General features: G+C 38.0%; 2 protein-coding genes across 2 annotated transcripts in view; both read right to left on the bottom strand.

Annotated features, from left to right (window-relative positions):
• Positions 1-2,587, bottom strand: part of LOC122017430 (UDP-N-acetylglucosamine transporter UGNT1-like) — a 15,514-nt gene extending 12,927 nt beyond the window's left edge. Inside the window, exons 1-4 of the mRNA XM_042575047.1 lie at positions 2,307-2,587; positions 1,293-1,369; positions 528-674; positions 301-434 (exon numbers count right to left, since the gene is read on the bottom strand). Coding sequence (XP_042430981.1) covers positions 301-434; positions 528-674; positions 1,293-1,369; positions 2,307-2,451 — 503 coding nt within the window. The 5' untranslated portion in view covers positions 2,452-2,587. The remainder of the gene's footprint in view (positions 1-300; positions 435-527; positions 675-1,292; positions 1,370-2,306) is intronic.
• A 505-nt stretch (positions 2,588-3,092) lies between these two features.
• Positions 3,093-19,016, bottom strand: LOC122017428 (protein TPR3-like). Its single transcript, XM_042575045.1, has 27 exons — positions 18,863-19,016; positions 18,331-18,436; positions 18,049-18,228; positions 17,860-17,973; positions 17,610-17,768; positions 16,545-16,722; positions 16,341-16,464; positions 16,144-16,259; positions 15,888-16,050; positions 15,670-15,779; positions 15,507-15,576; positions 15,360-15,433; positions 15,178-15,273; positions 15,007-15,102; positions 14,768-14,895; positions 14,441-14,675; positions 14,198-14,362; positions 14,023-14,115; positions 13,750-13,896; positions 5,331-5,441; positions 5,055-5,234; positions 4,853-4,981; positions 4,684-4,779; positions 4,289-4,477; positions 4,047-4,213; positions 3,547-3,802; positions 3,093-3,464 (listed from the first exon to the last, which is right to left on the bottom strand). Exons 2-26 carry the CDS (start codon positions 18,408-18,410, stop codon positions 3,592-3,594), a joined length of 3,411 nt encoding a protein of 1,136 aa, XP_042430979.1. The 5' UTR covers positions 18,411-18,436; positions 18,863-19,016; the 3' UTR covers positions 3,093-3,464; positions 3,547-3,591.
• Positions 19,017-19,863: the final 847 nt, after the last annotated feature.

Raw genomic sequence — 19,863 nt, 5'->3', positions numbered from 1 at the left:
CTCATAAAAGAAATAATTTTACATCTTTCATTTTTAAAATTTTTGCAATTCTGATTTCACCAACCCTACTGATTCGATGCAATTGATACTTGAATTCTTTGGCTATCCAATCCCGATCCCAATATTTTGATTTTGATAGCTATGCAGTCTCAATCATGAATTAGTAATTACTCTAAGTTTGATCTCATAGATTGTCCTAGGTACATTAAAAAATTTGAAACTTGTATCCAGTGATGGAGAAGTCCCAGCTTTAAGAACAAAAAAAAATGAAAAAAAAAAAGGAAATAAAAACTAAGTTACCTTCCAATTACGGGATATGTATATTTTTGCCTAGTCAATAGGTACTCCACAATCATTGTAAATACAACAGTTGTACGTCTAAGTGTGGTATACATTGGAACATTTACTCCACGTACAGATTCCATTGTAGCCAGCTATACAAAAAAAGAAAGAGTAGATGATACAATTAGTACCAGGGGATTCAAAAAGATAGACAAATACATTGTTAAACCATGTAGCTTATGTACCATGTAAAGTAAGTATGCAATAGACAGAGGAAGTGTATGCAACATGGTTTGAAGTGGCACAAAGCCTGATTTATGTGATTCACCATTTGCAAAAGAAATAATTCTCCTTCGCCTCATTGCGTAAAGAAGGCATGTTGAACTGATCATCTGCAAATTACAAAAACTTCATCTGGGAAAAAGAACATAGACTAGAAGGAACACATTCTCACTAAACTCTCATTACAAGCTGAAATGAAGAGGGTCCAAATCCAGCCAAAGAAACAATGACTAAGTACAAGAAAAAAAATGGTGCATGAAGACACTCAAATTAAGTTCAACACTAAACCATGCAAAATGAGAAGTCCATAAGATGCCGTAGTGCAAACTAAATAAAACATTAGAAGCCCAGCTGCTGAGAAATCTAAGGTTGATAAAAGAAACTAGTTATAAGGTTAATTGAGAATAAGATGGATATAGTAAGAGTATGGGGGGTGTCTCATCCTAAAAAATATGGACAATTATTGATCTTTCAGATGGGAGAATCTTGTATTCATATTCTTATAGTTATCAAGCAGTCTCAAGACCAGCCAAGATGATATCATCAACCTACTCTTTCCAGACAGAGAGAATCTTATATTAAATCTATTCATATTCTCATCAAGCAACCTCAAGGTCAGCCAATATGGTAACTCTTCTTTTATAGACAATTATTCATTAGATTCCAATTTCCAAAAATATGAGATACTAAAGTCACCTGCAGCCAAACATACAGAACTCATGACATACCTGGAAAAGAGTAATAACATTAGCAGAAGGGAAATTATATGAAGATAGAGCTGCTTTATTGAACATAATTAGAAGAACTGCGAAAGAACAAGAAAAAAGCAAAATAAGTAGAGATGATAAACAAAAAAGGCAAGAGGTATGAAAATAAAAAATATTACATTGGAAAACAATGTCCTATATACTTATCCTTCTTGCAATATTTCTTAACTGTTTATTTTTGTAATTTGTGTTTTGTTTTGCTTCTTGGTCATTTTTTCAGAAAGGGTTCATGTTGCCAACAAATAGTTGGGACATATGATGGTGAAGACAGTAGTTGTTTTTGGACTTTTGTATATTGATCCAAAATAATTCATCAATGGAAAGCAAATCTATGCTTTTATCCTTCATCAAATAAAAATGCATCTCCTAAATCAGAAGGAACTCATAGCAATTGAACTCTTCCATGAACCTAGTTGGATTGAACTACTCTAGAAGGGCAGTAATATATTTGGCGCCTCACTCATAAGCAGCTTGAAACTTATTTCCTTTACATATCTTCCCAAAAATCTCCAAAGTACTTGCCAGTAAACTTAAGCCTAACTCCCTCAAATAATTAGCAAGGAAAAGTATGTCTTAATCCAGAACAGAACTTCAGCAAATCAATACTTTGCTAGCATAATATAGTCCAATTTTGTTACGCAACTTTACAACAATAAGAAATGAATCCTTCATTATAATTTACCTGTTTGTGTTTCAGGACTAAGACAATGATTTCCTCTGTATGTGAGATAACTTACTCGAGACTCCTAAAACCACACAATTTTTGTTGAGCCTCAAATTTAAGAGGATAATTAAAAAGGGTCCATTTTTACCACAGATTGAGAAACAACAAGGATTCACTAAAACTAACCTACTGAAGGAGAGTTAAACGTCAAGTATATAAAACCTCCTCCATATACCGAAAATAAAAGATAACATATATGGCAGAGGAATCCAAGCTCGAAAAGAAGAACAGATGATAAAAAAGACGAGGACCTGCGCAGGACATGTAGGAGATGGCTGCAAAGGCACCCCGCCTGGTCATGGCCGATCCTCGGAAAACGGGGGCGCTGTCATCCACGCCCCGTAATGACGGCGGCGGCGGATCTGACACCGGCAGCAGCACGCTCTTCGGGGGCATCTCCCGTGGATGCAGATCTTCCAAGCGGTCTCCCTATCTCTCTCCTCTGTCGATCTCGGTCCCGTTCTTTAGGAAAGCAAGCGGGAGGAGAGAAGAGGAAAATAAGGTCAGCGCAGAAAATGAACTCGCTCCATCGCTACGAGAAGAGAAACTTTCAATTTACCCCTTTTATTATTTTTCTTGTAAAAAGGCACCTAAAATTTTGAATTGTCAAACTGTCTGTTTTAAAATTAGGCAAATATTAAAATTAAAAATCCTCTCATTTTATTGAAATAATTTTACTCAAATAATAAAAATAGTTAATAAAACTTTATTTAGATGTCGATAATGTCTATCCAATCTTGTGAAAATATAGAGAACATGGTCTCCGTGATCTATTTACTGAATCAAACCCAAGTTAAATTTAAAATGAACTAAACTATTAAAACGGTTGTTAAGTTTAAGTTGATTTCCTTTTCACGAGTTTAATAAATGATTGTCAAGTTTAACTAGATTTCTCGTTCGCGCCATCAACCATTCAAAAATGAAGCAACTAATTTTCCACTTGCGACGACACTCGACAATGCTTAGTTTAATAGTTTGAGGTTTGAGGCATGATTAATCAAAATGCATTCCTTAAACAAAATTAATCTCAACATATCTTTATCACCATAATCAGATCACATTAATCCAAACCACTTGAGGCACAAGTACACAATATGATTAACTGTTAGACTGTTCTTTTCCCACTAATTCTAGATTAACAGACAGATTAACTGCAGCAACTAAAGAATGGAGCAGTTGTAACTAGCAAGTCAAACATGCATCACATAACCAGGTTCTAACACCATATTAAAATAAAAATAAAAAACTCACATCACATAAGCAACATAATGAAATTCTACCAAGGGAAATTTCTTTCCTACATACAAATAAGACAACATATAAAAGTGAAGTCTGTTGCAGAAACCCCCCTTGGCTTTCTTCTTGTAGACCTACCCCTCTAAAGCTCTTTGGAACTACACACTCCATGACTGCAATGGAAGAAGGCAGACTGTAAGATTGTTAGCGTTTAGTTAGAAGGTTTGCGGAAATGGTACAGACTCTGCTGCGTACCTCAGTTAGAGGAAAAGGGTTAAGTTCTGTGCTTGCGATCTTCCATCACCTCTGCGGTTGATCGGAGTTAGAGGCTCCAGAAGGGGGTGTGATGGACATACTGCTTGCTGACCCATTCTCAGCAGGTGGATTGGCGCCCCATTTTCCTTCTGATTCTAGCGGCTCTAATACGTAGACACCGCCGTCGGTCATGCCTACGGCAAATTGATTTGGTTCTGATGGATGTGCAGCGACCACGAGGGGATATACAGTAGTGCTGCCGAAATTAAAAAGAAGATGATAACCTCAATACAAGTGACAATTAAAAGAACTGAGTATAAATATTGGTGTAGGACTATAACAGCAACCCTTTGGGATGCTGAGAACAAAGTGATATAAGAAAATTAACAACTTGGTACATATGCCAGCTTAATAATGGTTATCGCCTAGGTCTGTGTAAACTAACAAGTTGCGGCAACAGAATGAAAAAGTACATAACATGAAAGAGTGCAACAGCGTACCTGGCATTGCCAACAAGATAAGCAGCTGGTAGGACACGACAACGTAGAGTGAGATTGGCAGCATTGAATATACTTATGGTTGCATCTAAGAAGGTAGCATATATCAACTGACTGTCACATGAGAATGTTGCATGTGAAATGGGGGCAGAGCCCTCACGAGGAGACCACTGCGAGAGAAAAAAAGTTCGTTGTAATTGTGTATCAAGACCTATTAGCTATAACGTTCACAATCTGGCACGCACCTGCTTCACACATTCTAATTTAGTAGTTTCATATAAAGCAATCTGAGTTTCATGCACAGCTAGGAAGTGTATTTGATCTTGATGGAACTGAACACGTGTATCTGAACTGGCTGGAGGAGTACGCCCGGAAGGAATTTGCAGAAATCTGCTTTTCTGTTTCTCCCATCCATCAGTTCCAAACACACAAAGCTGCAACGGAAAAGCCAAAATGGAACAGTAAGCATAACAACTAAGAGATTGGACCACATCTCGCATCTCATTATCTATCCACTAAGAGGTTAGACAACAGCATGCATCTCATTATCTATCTCCCAGATCCCCATTGAACACAATTCAGAATTGTCAAATTGTATGCATTATTAATTATTCATAGTAAGCAGAGGGCAAAAGATAACCTGAGCATCAGCTCCGGATGAGACCAGCACATTCAAAACATTTGAGAAGGCAAGACCAGTAATTCTCTTAGAGTGGCCTCTGAGTTTGCTCTTGACCTGCATAAGCATGATTCTGTAAGTTACAAGATTCCTTAACCACCTATCACATGCTGATGTAGTAATGAAATACCTCGTCAACTCGGACATTATATATCTGAATAGTGGAGTCTTCCATTCCTATGGCAATTATATTGTTATCTTGTGGATGAAATGCAAGAACAGTTGCTGCAGGTGGAGGTGACATGAACGTCGTCATAGTCTGCAGTGAAAAACAAAATGATGAATCCCAAATGTAACTTAAGCTAAATTGTGATGTATGGTCATTGGCTAACCTTAAATGTCATCATGTTGAATAGGGATATTTTCCCTCCCGATGCAGACATTACATAAGAATCATTCTTTGAAAGTGCAAAGCAGTGGACTGCTTCTTCAGGATTTGTGTCAGTTATCTCGTTAGTCATCAATATTCCACTTGGTGGTTGCCACAACTGGGGAGCAACACTTGTTGTTGCCTAAAAAAAGGGTATATAATTAACAAATTGTATAACTTAATGTGCAATTTCACAGAAAGGATGACACTTTGACAAAGTGTTTATAATATCCTTCACCTTTCCACTTGAATGGCGTTCATTACGAGGCCACTTCCAGAGCAGGTGAATTGCATTTGATGCTAAAGCCAAGATGGCAACACCAGAATTGGTGTAGATCAGCCTTGAAATCTGCAAAAACAAGATCTAGTCAGGAGACTCAGGACCTTCAATTACTTTTTCTTACCAGACATGCAAAACAATTTAACATGAATCTCTAATGGCGAAAGACACTCATCTACCATGTTAATTCCAGCAGTCTGCAACTTATGAGAAATAGAGACTTCATTATTCTATTCAGTTATCTCAGTGTAGATAATTTCAAGTAAGCAGCTCTCTCATCAAGCACTAGAAATATAAACAAGATGCGTACATAGACATTGAAACACCTGTCACAAACAAATTTATCATGCAACACATTTAAAGTCAAACACCTGTTAAATGTTGAATCCCTTTTCTGGTCTGGGTGGATTTCTCAAGCAGAGTCAGATAGACAATAGGTAATAAGGCATTTGGATGAACTCTTCTTTGCTGTCACTGTTTTTCTGACTTGATAGATGATATTTAACTCACTATCAAGAATACATGGTGAGTATTCAATTCTACAAATAACTAAACAATTTTGAGGACAACTGCGTATTCTATAGAAGATCCATCGACCACAAGTAAAAATTATCAACACATGGAATTCCCTGCACATAGTTGTAAATTACTCTTGGATCGTTGATAATCAAAATTGTTTCTTTGGAAGGTTATGTGGGACCAGGGGTCTCAAAGAGGCTAAATTTTATTAAAAACTGAGATGATTTAAATTAGGGGAGATGGGGGAATCCCTTTTATAGGCCCAACAACAATACCAGGCTCCTAAAATAGTCTAACTAGGTTAGAAACTAAAATTTTACCAGTCTGCTATGGCTAGTAAAAGGAAGATTTATAAAACTAATCATTGTTATCGCTTCATTAAAAGGGGATTTATGATACTGATCCTATATAGTTGGGACATATGGCTTGTTCTATACTTGCTTGAAGTAGTAATGGTCTCCATTGTAGAAAAAGGAAAATAGAAGTGAAAGAGTTCCAGCTTGGATACTGCTCATATGGATCCTTTTGCATTAGTAGAACCTTTTGCATTAGTAGAATCTTATTTTTTGGTTATGACGATATAAAATGGTACTTTCTGACAATTGCCGGCAATAAAAGTATAAGATACGATAATTAAATAATAAGTGCTATTAGAGAAATAACCTTATAGAATTTTCTAAGAATTTTTAAAAAAATTTCGGAATTTAAACGGAGTCTGTATAACACGTTTAAGAGAATAAACCGATTAGACGTAGAGAAAGCCTGATTTAGAATATCATTTAAGTTGGGAGTTGATTGATTTAATCAACCTAAGGTTAAGATTAATTAACCTAACTATATTAATCAAAAACCTAGGTTTCCTCTCCTATTTACGCCGATTCCCCTTTCTCCTCCTCTTATCGCCGTCAACTCTCTCCCTGCTTCCCGAGCCAATCGTAGATGTTGTGCTCACGGCAAGCCGACCATCGCCGGTGCAACCTCCACATAGCCACCGTCGTCAACTGTAGCGATGGCTAGTGCCATGGCTAACACAACTGAACCCTTTTTTTTTGCTGAGATTCTCCTAATCCGGTCGCTGCCCCTCTTCCATCTCCGATCCATCACAGCTTGTCGCGGGAGGCACCACCACCGGCTATTGTGAGAGACACCGTCGCTCTCTCTCTCTCACTTGTGGACTCAAACAGGGCAACAGTTGCTGCCACAAGCGAGTCTATCACCTCGATCTCCTTCCTTAATCCTCATTGCCACGCCGCCCATAGCCGGGACTAGAAGCCAGCAGCAAGCAGGCCGTGTTCAGACCACCCGATCCATCTTGCTCATTGCTTGTCGCCGTTAGTCGTCACTGGAGGAGTTGAGTGCTGCCGGATTAGGTAACGGGTTAATTAATCCGAGTTATGCACTGGTAAATCTATGGTAGCTAGATTAATTTGGGTAAACTGGTAATTAATTGATTAATTGTTCGTTGACAGAATTGAAGGAATGGATTTGATAATTTAGTTCAAGGTTCTAAAATTCGCTAGGCGCTAATTGGGCGCTAGACCAGTGCCTAGCGCCTAGGCGGGAATTAGGCGCCGCTAGGCGGATTCCTCGGATTAATAAGATTTATTAGATTTATTAATTTTAAATATAAAATATCAAAATATAAATTAATTAATAATAGTTATTAGAATTTTTAAATTTTAAATATAATATTATTAGAATATAAATAAATTAATAAATTTTATTAGGATTTTTTTAAAATTTTAAATATAAAATTATGAATATAAATATGATTTATATGGATTAATAAGATTTATTAGAATTTTTTAATTTATACCTAAAATATTATAAATTAATTAATAATAGTTAATCCTAGTTTTTAAATTTTAAATATAATATTATTAGAGTATAAATAATTAATAAAATTTATAAAAAAGATTTAAATTTTAAATATATTTTTTATTTAGTTTGTTGGGATAATTTAATTAGGGGTATAAAAGCCTATTGAAATTATCCTATTTAAGTGAGAAATTGTTTAATTAAATAAATAATTAAAAATTAAAAAAAAAGGAAAAGAAAAAAGAAAAAACGCGAACTCAGTAAATGACGCGCGGGAGGCGTCTGCTGTCGCGCGCCGCTGGACCTGTCGCCGGAGGCTTCCGGCGGCACCGGAAGCTTCGCCGGAGGCTTCCGGTAGCACCGGAAGCTTCGCCGGAGGCTTCCGGCAGCACCGGAAGCTTCAACGTCGCGTTCCTTCACTACGCTGGGCGCGACCCTGGTACCACCGGAAGCCTCGGCGTCTGGCATTGGCGGGCGCGTCCCGTGTCCCGTGATGCGGCGCCCAACGACTACCATCGACGCCAAGCGCCGCCTAGGCGGCCCAGCCGCCTAGGTTGGCCGCCCAGCACCTTTCCAGTGCAGTTGCCAACCGCCGAGCGCCTAGGCGGCGCCTAGGCGGCCGCCTAGGGCGCTTTTTAGAACACTGATTTAGTTGTGGATTAATTTGGTACTGAGTTACATATTTAGACTTATTAGTAAATCATTTATTTGGAGAATTGTTAAAGTGGATTATATTTGAAATTGATTATGAATTGGATCAATCGGAGCTCAGTGAACCACTTTAGATTGATTCAATTTTGGTTTCTTTGATCAGAAAGGGAGTAGGGTTATCTATTTGGTCCTGATATTTAGTTTAGCTAAATGACACTTGTTAGAGTAATTAAATTGTATATGTTTGAGGATTCTGACTACGGGACGAGCGTCTCGACGTGGGAGTTATTTTGTCACAAACTATAATTACGACGGGTACTTTTCCTTGGCCTCTATAGTTCATTGAACTTAGTGCATGATTTAGTGCATGATTTTTAAGTGATAGATTAGGTTGCTTTATCTTAAATCTACTAGTATTTATTCATGCTTAATACTTACGTGCTTGGTCTTTGAAATGATTTATTTATTGCTTATACAATCTAAGCTTTGGATAACTATACTACGTAGAGTTTATACTATAGGTGATACTATGTTGACTGATTATATGCATATAGTGTGTACATATATACGGTGTGCACTATAGAAGTTAATATGTTAATTATGCATATGATATAGAGTATACACACGTATGGTATGTAATATAATAGATACTATGTTGATTGTGCATTTGCATGTTGTGTGTGTACATGTGTTTAGTGTATCCTATTGGGGGAATCATGTTGATTATACCTATGTTGTGAGCACACGTGTCTGGTGTGTATATTGGAGGAATCATGTTGATTATACCTATGTTGTATGAGCACACATGTGTAAAATACGGTGCCCAAATAAGGATTTAAATAATAAGGTTATTTGACCAATAATCTTATTGGGATTTTTAGAAATTTTTCTAGAATTAATCGAAGCTCGTATGACGTATTTAAAAGGGATGCATTAATGGGCCCGATAAAAGCCTATTTGGATATCCCAATTAAGTGAGAGTTGATTGAGAAAATTAATCTAAGACTTAATCAAAGATCCCTAAGTATATAAATTTTTTTCTCTTCTTTAACCGTGCCCTAAGCTTTTCCCCACCACCGACCCCTCTTCCCTCTGCGTTGAGCTTGCGACGCCGCGCCCTAGCCAACTCGGCGCCGTTTCCTTCCTCCGGAGCTTCTTCCCTTCTCTCCCGAGCAGGCACCATCTTCACCGGCGGCCTCTCCTTCCTTCCCTCGCTCGAGCACCACCACAGCAGCCGCCGGCCTCCTCTCTTCGCGCTGTGCCCTAATTGATCCGGCAAGTAAATCTAACTGTGGAAGCATGAAATCCGTGAGATATAAGGTGGAACTTTTAGAGATGAAGCGGTGCTGGTCTGCTTGTTCTATAGTGTAGCGTTTTGGGGTCTTGGATCAGTTTTGTTTCGAGTTTTTCATGCCGATCGGTTCTCTATTGTGATGGGTTTTTTGAAATTTCCAGAGGGGTTTGGTATTTGAAGATGTTTTATGGTATTTTTGGGATTTGGTTTCGGTGTGAATTAAGCTTCTTACCGTGAGTTGCTATTCTGATCTTTCCTGGATGGGTTTTCCTCTATGGAGTGCTGTTCGATTGGTTTCAGTGATGTTCTGTTGGGTTCGCATAGTTTTCCTTCTAGATTTTCTTGTCGGTGCATTCTGTTGTTGTTGATGGAGTCCAAATTCCTGTGGATTGTTTTGTTTGGGACTCTGGTGATGTTGTCTTGGCTGTGAAAGGGTTGGATTCCATGTTCTCGATGTTTGATGTTGTGAATTTCTGTATGAGAGCTGTTTGGTTAAAGGTCTGATCGGAATGTTAACATGGTGGAGTGAGTTGTGTTTTAAGATTTCTGTGATGATCTATCTCTGGGGCTTCCAAATTGATTTTTATTCTTCGATTTCGTGGTGTTCAAAATTGGACTGAATGCGGACTAGTTTCTGTCGATGGATTCGATTTTTTTTATGGAATTATGGGTGGTTTCAATTCTCAATGTTGTTGCTAGAAATTTTGAACAGATTCGAAGGGATAGGATTTAATGTGGTTAGGTGGATGTGTCTACAATGTTTTTTTTAGAAACCTAAGTTAGGTTTGGGTTTTAGCTAGATGTTGTTTATGGAAGTAGCTAAATTGTATATCATGTGATTTACAGGACGTTGATTCGAGTCGAGCACTTTGACGTGAGCTAGTTTAGCACGATCAACAGAAAAAGGCGGGTACTTCTTACTTTGATTTTCTAGTTCTTCGAACTTAGTGCATGAGCTATTTTGGATAAGAATTGCTTTACCTTGACTCCACTCAAAATTTTTCCTATGCTTGATACTTCCACTCAAAACCTTTGAGTTACTCGTTTTTATATCCATACAGTCTCTTGTTGTTGTCCACGATCAGTAGCAGATATTAGATACCATGTTTGTATGTTTTGACTGCTGCTTATTTATGTACGACATTGAACATGCTGGCTCCATGTAGCATACCTATTTCTACTTATATATATGATTACTGTTGCATTGTTCGCATCAAGTCATTGCATGCATGCCGCATCCTCGGCCACTCGAGAGAGTGGCAGCTGGAGTTGATGTCGCTTGTCCTGTCGTGCCGCACTCGGCCACGCGTGGGCAGTGGTAGCTGGAGTTGCGAGCAGCAGGGACCCCCTTCGCTGTGTAGCTAGTTAGTTACTCAGCACCTGTCCATCCGGTCACTCGCGGGAGTGGCGGCCTTTGGGTGGTACAGTTGTCATTAATCCGGCCTCTCGACCATACAGGGGTCATGGTGCAGAGAGGTGGGAGGGGTGACCATCCGTGCATACGCTGTTATTATGCCTGCTTTGGCTGCTGCTGTTTACGTATGTTATTATTGCTTACTTATGCTGATGTGGTATATTTATGCTGCCGTTGTTTCTTGCTGTTGTTCACTTATGCCGATATGTTGTCTTATGTTGAGATATGCTCTCGTTGTAGGCGAATAGACCTTGGTGTATTTATTGGAAATGTTTATATGTCTGACACATTACCTCTATAGTTACGAGCAGTATTGTAGCAGATTAGTACCATTCTTGACCTTATATGTCTAGCCTAGGATATGGTTCCAGGTATGAGCCTTGATTATGGTTTCATTTTGTATATGCTACTTCCTTTATGAGACTGTAATCCTTTTGGGTATTCTTTATTGGTTGATTATGTTCATGCACTATCTTTTCTATACCCGCTGAGTTTCAATACTCACCACCCCGTAAAATGATTTTCTTTCGCCAGGTAACAGATAGATAAGTCATGGATACTTGGAGAGATGCCGGCTGCCAATCCTGGGTCCCGCGTCATATTCGAAAATTGGTTTTGGTTCTGTTTCTCTTTACTTGCATTTTCGTATTCGTTAGATTTGGTGTTGTGAGAACTAGGTTTTGATAATTGTTGTGTGGACTGGGTATTTGTGATGTTTGATGACTTTGCAATTTGTGGGTTTTCTCTTCGTTTCTTTCCGCTGTGCTTATTTTATTTTTGTCCAGCCGAGTAGGCTGAGTATATTAAACTGCGTGGTTGTGTTGTTTCCATTCTCTATGGTATATATATTCCAGCCGAGTGTGGCTGATGTATATTTTGTATGTAGAAATGTTTCAGATTGTCATCCGTACAGGGGAGATGTTGCCGAAATTTCTTCTGGTAAGGACTCCTCTGGGGCGTGACACGTGTCTGGTGTGTATATTGGAGGTATCATATTGATTATACCTATGTTAGAGTGTGCATACGTATCTGGTGTATATTATAGGTGTGGCTACTTCCTGTATTTTGTTGCTACTTGTTGGATCTATTTATACCTATAGACTTAGGTGATAGATACATCATGTACTAGCAATACCTATGTTGATGGAGTTACAGCATTAATGATGACTATGTCTATATCATGATTATTTACATCATGCCCATTATTGAACTGCATGCTGACAACCAATGTCTCACTTGTGGTTGAGCGAGTTGTCAGTTATATTTGCTGCCCATTCGACTACTCAGTGTAAGTGGTAGCTGAAGTTGGGTTCAGTTTGTCCTGGTTGTGCCCGCTCGACCACTCTGAATAGTGGTAGCTAGAGTCGTGCAGATAGTCACCCCTCCTTGTTATGTAGCTAGATAGCTACTCTGCATCTTACCCGTCTCGGCCATATCGATTGGTAGCCAAAGACGTAAGCAGTCGTCACAGTCCGACCTACTCGGCCACACAGATATCATGGTAGCTGGAGTGGAGTGTAGGAGTGACACATATATGTTCATATGCATATGATGCACGGTGGATCTTTGGAGATATATTTGCATATGCTTGTGATATGTTGCATTTGATTGAACTATGATGGTTGCATATGGCTGCCATGATTCATACATCTTCATTTATCATACATATATATGTTGTTATATATATTGCTCAGGTATTATGAGCAAATCTATTGTTGATCCCTTATAAATATCTATTGTTATCCCTAGTGATTTACAGATCATTATACCGTGGGTGTTAGACCGATATTGGTATGTGTATTTATTATGTCATATATAATCATGTTCTTATTTCCCTACCGAGGCGGTATGCTTTGATCTCCATGTTTTATATTGACCATGCAGTATCTTGTCTATTACCCGCTAAGTCATCCAGACTCACCACCCTATGTATGTTTTATGTTTTTCAGGTAACATGTAGATGTTGTGGAGTCGCTTGGAGTCCCCCATCATATCTGAGGATGTCTTTTACTCTGTTTTATGCTTTACTCGTATTTTTGGATTTTATAGACTTGTTGTTGTAATAATTTGACTCGGTCTTGGTGTTTAGCCTTATGACTCCTTTTGTGGTGGTTGGTGGTTGTTGTGTAAAGCCTAGCTACCTAGCAGTTAGTCGTTTTTGGTTTATATGACTTATCTTATGTCTTCCGCTATGTTTTTATTTCAGCCGTGTGGGCTGCTTATTATCCTGCATAGTATGTATGTTTTCAATCGTGTGGGTTGTAGTTATTATACTTGTACAACTGTGTGACTATGTATCCAGGTTTCGTATATTATCATAAGGGGAAGAGATGCCCATTTATTGGGCAGGACTCCTCCGAGGAGTGATAAAAAGAATGTATTCAGGCAAGGAAAAAAAAGCAATATCTGCAGCGCCAAAAGAGAGATCTTCAAAGAAAAACATGCAAGAATCCATCAAGCCTAGCATGCTTCCACAACATTCTCGTGTGAAGCAATATCTAATATATACTGTGAAGAGAAAGATAACAAGAAAAAAATGTCTGTTTTACGATAACTTGAACATATCAGCGAAACTAGTACAATGAAAAGGACTTCATGCAAATATTTATAATATTTACCTGAATAGATGTGTATAACTATAATTTTTCAACAAATGAAGTCCTAAGCTACAAAGATCTAACCTTGCTTGTTCTAAGACTGTCTGGGAGCCTTAAAGATCGACATTGAGCTGGTTCATTGACTTCGGTAAGCTTCCAGATTTTTGATTTTTCGGTTGATTCATCAACAATTCTAGGTTTGACATCTACCATGTTTCTGCCTTCTCCATTCTATGAATATCAAAGTCAATGTTACCACATAAAAAATTGTTGAAATTCATAAAATGAACAAGGTCTAACTGTAGCAGTCTTTTATTTCAGCGAGAATATAGATTAGAACATTGAAAAAAATCTGACCATTCCAGAAGCTATTGCCATAGGTGGAGCAGTTCTCTCAGCTATTCCAGAAGTTGTCGCAACTGAAGCAGCAGTTAGTGGGCTTATTATAGGCTGTAACACACGGCATAAACATCAGAAAATTCTTTTAATTTCATGTTAAAACAAACAATTTGTACTGTCCAAAATAGGGTACTTTTGTTGGAGTCTCTGAGACGGCCCTAGAAGCATCAAATGAACGATTTTCAAGTGTGCGCAACAGACGAAGTCCATCACCATTTGCCAAAATTTTAATTCCATTATCATGTGTAGAAATAGCCAATAGTGTTCCTTCCTTGTTGAATCTAATCCTCGGACTTGCCTGACGTTATAAGTAGAGACATAAGTAGGTATTCTACTCGAATTTATTAATATTTAACCAAAAAGAACGAAAGATTACTGGTAGGCCACCATCAGCATCAACAGTAGTTAGTAGATTGATATTATCCATATCCCAAAACTTGATCACAAATTCATCACCAGCAGCCAAAAATCTGTTCCTTGTGGTATCAAATTGCACTACTCCCAGTGAACGTTTTCGGAAACCTTGATATGTCCTCTTCACAGCTCCTTCACTTTCGTTCCACTCCACAATGAATGTCTCCCCTTCTTTACTGGTTCCACATGAGAAGAGCCTGCAAAAATAAAGAAATACTATAACATTTAGTGAGGAACAGAGAACAAACATATATTTGTTTGTGCAAAAGTTTAGTAGCTGGAAATAGACCTTGAACCATCAGCACTATAAGCCATTGTTGTACACCAGTGCCCTGGAGCATCATAATCTACCCTGGATCCCAGATTGTCATACAACCATGCCTTTATTTTTCCATCTAACGCAGTCGAAAAGATGAACTGCAAGTATAAGAAGCTAAAGGTTAATAAAGCATTTTAAAATAACTACGTAAAAATCTAATCCAATGTGCCCAGTGATTTGACAAAAAAAACATCAAACCATCAAACTACCTGAATGTTCTCCTTGTGATGCGGGCAAACAGAGTAAACAGGTGCTTCATGGCCTTCAAAAGTATGCTGTTTTGTGCCACTAGTTGCATCCCACACCTAATGCACCAGAAACTTCGATAAGTTCTTAGAAAGAAAGGTATATACAATTTAAATTCAAAGTTCGCTACCAACCCTTATTGTCTTGTCATCTCCACATGTGATTATAGAAAGCTGCTTATTAGGATGAGCAAATGCGATATCATTGACACCACCAACATGAGCATCAATCTGCCATTTGGATGTCAAAAGAAAACATAAATAAGACTGAAAGAAGCAATGAATTACTCAAGAAATGCGTGTATTGTCCTTCCAACCTCCAAGTGTTGCCTAATATCCTCACCACCATGATAAGCATATATTTGAACAATGTGCCTTGAGTAAGCAACACCTGTACCATAACTTGGTAATCTTTCTATAGAAATCACTAATAATCTTTATGTTTGCACATAGAATTAGCTTACCAAACAAAGAGCCATCTGGGCTCCATATTATGCGATTAACTGATACAGCAGGATCCTTGACCAAAGAAGCCTGGTCGCACAAGGAAGAATGTCAAACAAAATAAAAAATGAACCATAGACAGAACCATACTGCAGTGTATAATTCAGTACATGAGAACCAAACCTGAAGAGACATGGAGCAAGTTCCAAGTTCCCAAACCTTGAAATTCTTCAGAATTAATCTCTCCCTATTGCCGACATCCCATAACGCAACATCGCCAACATTGGTACCGACTATGATACAAGAACAGGAAAAAAAATCAGAAACCAATGACAGAAATTGCTAATACATCAAAAAACTAATACAAGAATGGTAAATAAAAATCTACTGAAAAGCAATACCAAGGAGAATAGTCTGCTGGACTGGATGAAAATCCATGCTCATAGGGTTTGATCCTTGGCTCAGTGTCCGCACAACTGTTTTTGGCAAATCCTCCAGGGAGAATGTAGCCTGATTATGATTCTGAGGATAGGAAACTGGCAGTATATTGACAGGCAAATTTACCTGAATCATACAGTCAGTATTATGCTAGAGTTTGGGATCATCTAACAAACAAAACCAAAAGGAAATTTGCTTAGATCAGAAAGTACAGCATACTTCTTCAGATATTCCAAGAGGTCTTGTTCTTTTTGATACATGCTCAGAATCAGCAGATGCATACTCGATAGAAGGGTTGGCTGTTGGTGGAGTCCTAGGGTGCTTTAGAATTGCAACTGTATTGAACAAAAAACCATTGTTAATCTTATCACTCACAACAATCTTCCAGTACTAATTAGCACATCCCATCATCCTACCAGGATTTGTAGGTGCGTTGAGCCCAATAGGTCCACCTGAGACAGCTGGATGGGTTACAGCAGCAGGACTAGACATCCAACCAGCAAGGGGTGTCGGAACTGGTGTTGGAGCAGGTTGAAATGGCTGGAGAAGAAATTTGTAGAGAATGTAACAAAAGTCACAGTAATAGAATATGATTCAAAAATCAACAAATGATAAATTACCCCATGAGCACCCAATGGAGGAAAACTTCCTGCTTTGGGCATGACCCCCAACAACGGATTGTTTACTGGTGATGGAGCAAGAGCACCATTTGGTTGCCCACATGAATGATCAACGAAAAGAGTTTTAATATCTGGATTCGGCCTAGGATTTTTGCAAAGCTGATGTTGCCAGTTTAAACTGCCAACCGTAAAATAATTAGTGGACGAATAATTAATATAACCTAGATAATCCAAGAGATGAAAGTTGCAAGTGAATCATCCACTGAAGAATGGCTCATGAAATATATTGACCATGTTAATTTTTAGACATATTTATATTTGCTATGAACAATTTCAGAGATCAAGGTATAATTTGGTTAGCTAAGTTATTCAATAAAAATTTGATAACAAAGATGCCAAAGGAATGGAGGACTTTTTTTTTAAATAATAAAGGTGATATATAATACTGTTCTAATTACAGAGAGTCAAGCGAATGTGATACCATGAAGCTTTGTAAAAGAATATTGAGAAGAGAATTAGGGATTAGACAAATGATTATGAGAATCAATTTGGTTTCATATCTGAAAAATCAATCATGAGGCTTTTTACTTTAACAAGATGACTAATGGAAAAAATACATAGAAAAAGATATTATGTATGCAAATGTTGTTATAAGTGTTATAGCTACTGGGAGTTCACAAATGAGTTTGTGATAGTTGTAGGTTTACATCAAGCGTAAGCTATATCAATCATATTCGAAATCACCTATTTGCGGATGACATTATGCTAACGTATAATAGTGAATTCAAAACTCAAATGCAGAGATCCAAAAGTCAATTGAACTCACTAAAAGCAAACTATAATTATATGGGGCAAACTTCTATAGGTAATCACAGGAGTACTTTCCATCGTAAGAAATACAGTAAACTTTAATAAATAGGGACCTCAATTATGAAGGGGAAGCAATTTTGAGCTTCACTAAGTCAAGCTCAAAAAAATAGATTATTTCTCTATCTTCTGTAAGTTATATGTATGGAAACATTCTGAACTGTACAGCAAACTTATCATAAACACCTACAATCTTACCTCTGGTTAATTAAGGTGCGCAACCTAGAATTTTTTAGGTTTGGTAACTGCAATTTATCTCGGAACAGGGGGTTTGCTTCAATGAGCTTTTTGAGTTCAATAAGCATGATTGAACGTGCTGATTTGGTATCTCCATACTTTGATAGTTGCTCATTTTCCCTATAAAGAAGGATGCTGAACGTATAAGAAACAAGCAAGAAATTGGACAAAAGTTTAATTAAATTGAATATAAAAGGTTAAAACCTAAAACCTGAAGTTCTCCAATGTTAAAAGCTGAGTGATTTCCTTAAATAGCTCCTCATTAAATGAAGCAAAGACCTTCAAATCCTTCACAAGGATTTCAACAGCCTTTGGTCGGTCATGCCTAGGAGGGAAAACAAGTTTGTGAAAAATAGTGGCCATAAATATGAAAACAAAAGGCTGAAATACTGGAGCTTACTTGTCCAATGCTTCTAGATACTTCTGCTTCCGTATTTCAAAGAATATCTTCATAGAGTATCGGTTGTCATCGACCTTTGTAAAGCCAGAGAGATACTTTTCAACATTATCCCAGTTCCCGTTGTGCACCTCATCCTCAAAATATTTCATATTAAAATAGAAGCCAGATTCTTGCTCAAGTCTGTACCCAAACCACACAAAGATTACAAAATAAGTCACAATACAACACTTGGAAAAGTCAATCCATCATACAACAAATTGAACTTTATGACAAGACACCGACTTGTGAACTGTTTCCTTGAACTTCTCCTCATCGAGGAACTGGAGAATCAGAAACACCAGCTCTCTACTAAGTGATGACATCGCCCGCTCGCCTCCACCTCCAAACCCTAATCATCCCATAAAAAGCAAACAAGACAATCAGATCTTCCCAACGGTATCGTCAAACAAAAAAAAAAGCAGCTTTGGAGCTAATCCGAAAGTGCAAAGTCAAGACGAGGCCAGAGTGGAGCCTCTTAGTAGATCAAAAGCTGTTGTCCACGAAACTGACGTTTCTGAGCCGGCAAAACCCTCCTTTTGCTTCAAACAAGATCTAAGTCCAGCAGCGACAAAAAGGACCCAACGCCTAGGGTTCCAACAGATCGACGGCAGCGCTCCAGAAAGCTCAAATCCAAGGAGAAGAAGAAAATAGGGGAGGAGAGAGAGAAAAGCAGGCGAAAGGGGGGAAATTGTGCGGAGAAATAATAAGTGAGACTTTTACACGACGATTCCAACACATACAAAAAAGGAAAGATCTGACGACGATCCAAGCTCACCTCTGACTGGAAGAGAACCGAGGGCGGCGGCGGCGACGACAGGTGATCGATCCAAGCGAAGCGGAAACCACCAATAATTTAGATCGCCGTCTGATCCCTTAACCGGACAGGAAAAGAAGGCGGAAATAAGAAAAGAATAAGAAATCTATCAACATTGTCGACACAACATGGTTGTATTTAAATGCAAAGTAGAGGCTGATAGGTTACTAAAGTTATCTTTAAAAGAACGTCAAATTATCACGTATATGTCACTCTACTTATAATTTCATTTGATAAGTACACGAGTCAATGATAAGCTATGCATCACTGACAAGGCCATAACGAGTAGGCTCCACAGCGGAATACTCAAGCATTCAAGAGAGAGCAAGTCGGGATTCTGGGATTAACTGACTCGGCGGAAACCCCGAAATGTTATAGGCCAATAGAATTGCGACACGTAAGCTTTTGCATAGGCACGGACGTTCCCACAACTTGGCAAATCTGACGTGGACGACGTTGGTTGGCCTGAATGTGAGGAGTGCTGATTGCCACAATATGTATAATTTTTTAAATAGACTCGTCAACCTAAAATTGAGATATTTCCAAAGAGTAAATCTTGTTGGCCAGAATCTGACCAGCTAAAAATCTTTATCTCTCAATTAAAATACATGCATGGACATACATATAATTAATGTGGCCATATGAAATTACTAAAATACCCATGTATATACATACATGCATATATTCTAGCTGGCCAGATTTTGACCATTTAGTAATACCCATTTCCAAATACGTGGTTTTGAATTTTTCCAAAAGCACGTCTTCTCGGAAAAAGAGAGAAAAGAAAATATACTTTCTTTTATCTACTTCCAATAAATTCAGTGAATATTTATTTTAATGTCGTTTGACTTAAAATGGTAACAAATTAAAAGTGCATTAGTGATTCGACAATTAATAGGTAAAAGTTTGAAAAATAAAATATTAAATAAATAAATAAATAAAAAGTATAGACAAGACGAGAC

The sequence above is a fragment of the Zingiber officinale genome, chromosome 8B (assembly GCF_018446385.1).
Source record: "Zingiber officinale cultivar Zhangliang chromosome 8B, Zo_v1.1, whole genome shotgun sequence".
Lineage (NCBI taxonomy): Eukaryota > Viridiplantae > Streptophyta > Magnoliopsida > Zingiberales > Zingiberaceae > Zingiber > Zingiber officinale.
The sequence above is the reverse complement of the archived record's forward strand: the minus strand, read 5'-3'. Positions and strand labels throughout refer to the sequence as shown.

Bases quoted from the DNA above. Each gene is read 5' to 3' on its own strand.
- LOC122017428 (XM_042575045.1), bottom strand. From the start codon at position 18,410: ATGTCATCACTTAGTAGAGAGCTGGTGTTTCTGATTCTCCAGTTCCTC. The intron at 4,214-4,288 runs GTGCGTGCCAGA...TTTCTCTCGCAG, and splicing joins AATTAGAATGTGTGAAGCAG to TGGTCTCCTCGTGAGGGCTC. The intron at 3,803-4,046 runs GTACGCTGTTGC...TAATTTCGGCAG, and splicing joins TATCTTGTTGGCAATGCCAG to CACTACTGTATATCCCCTCG.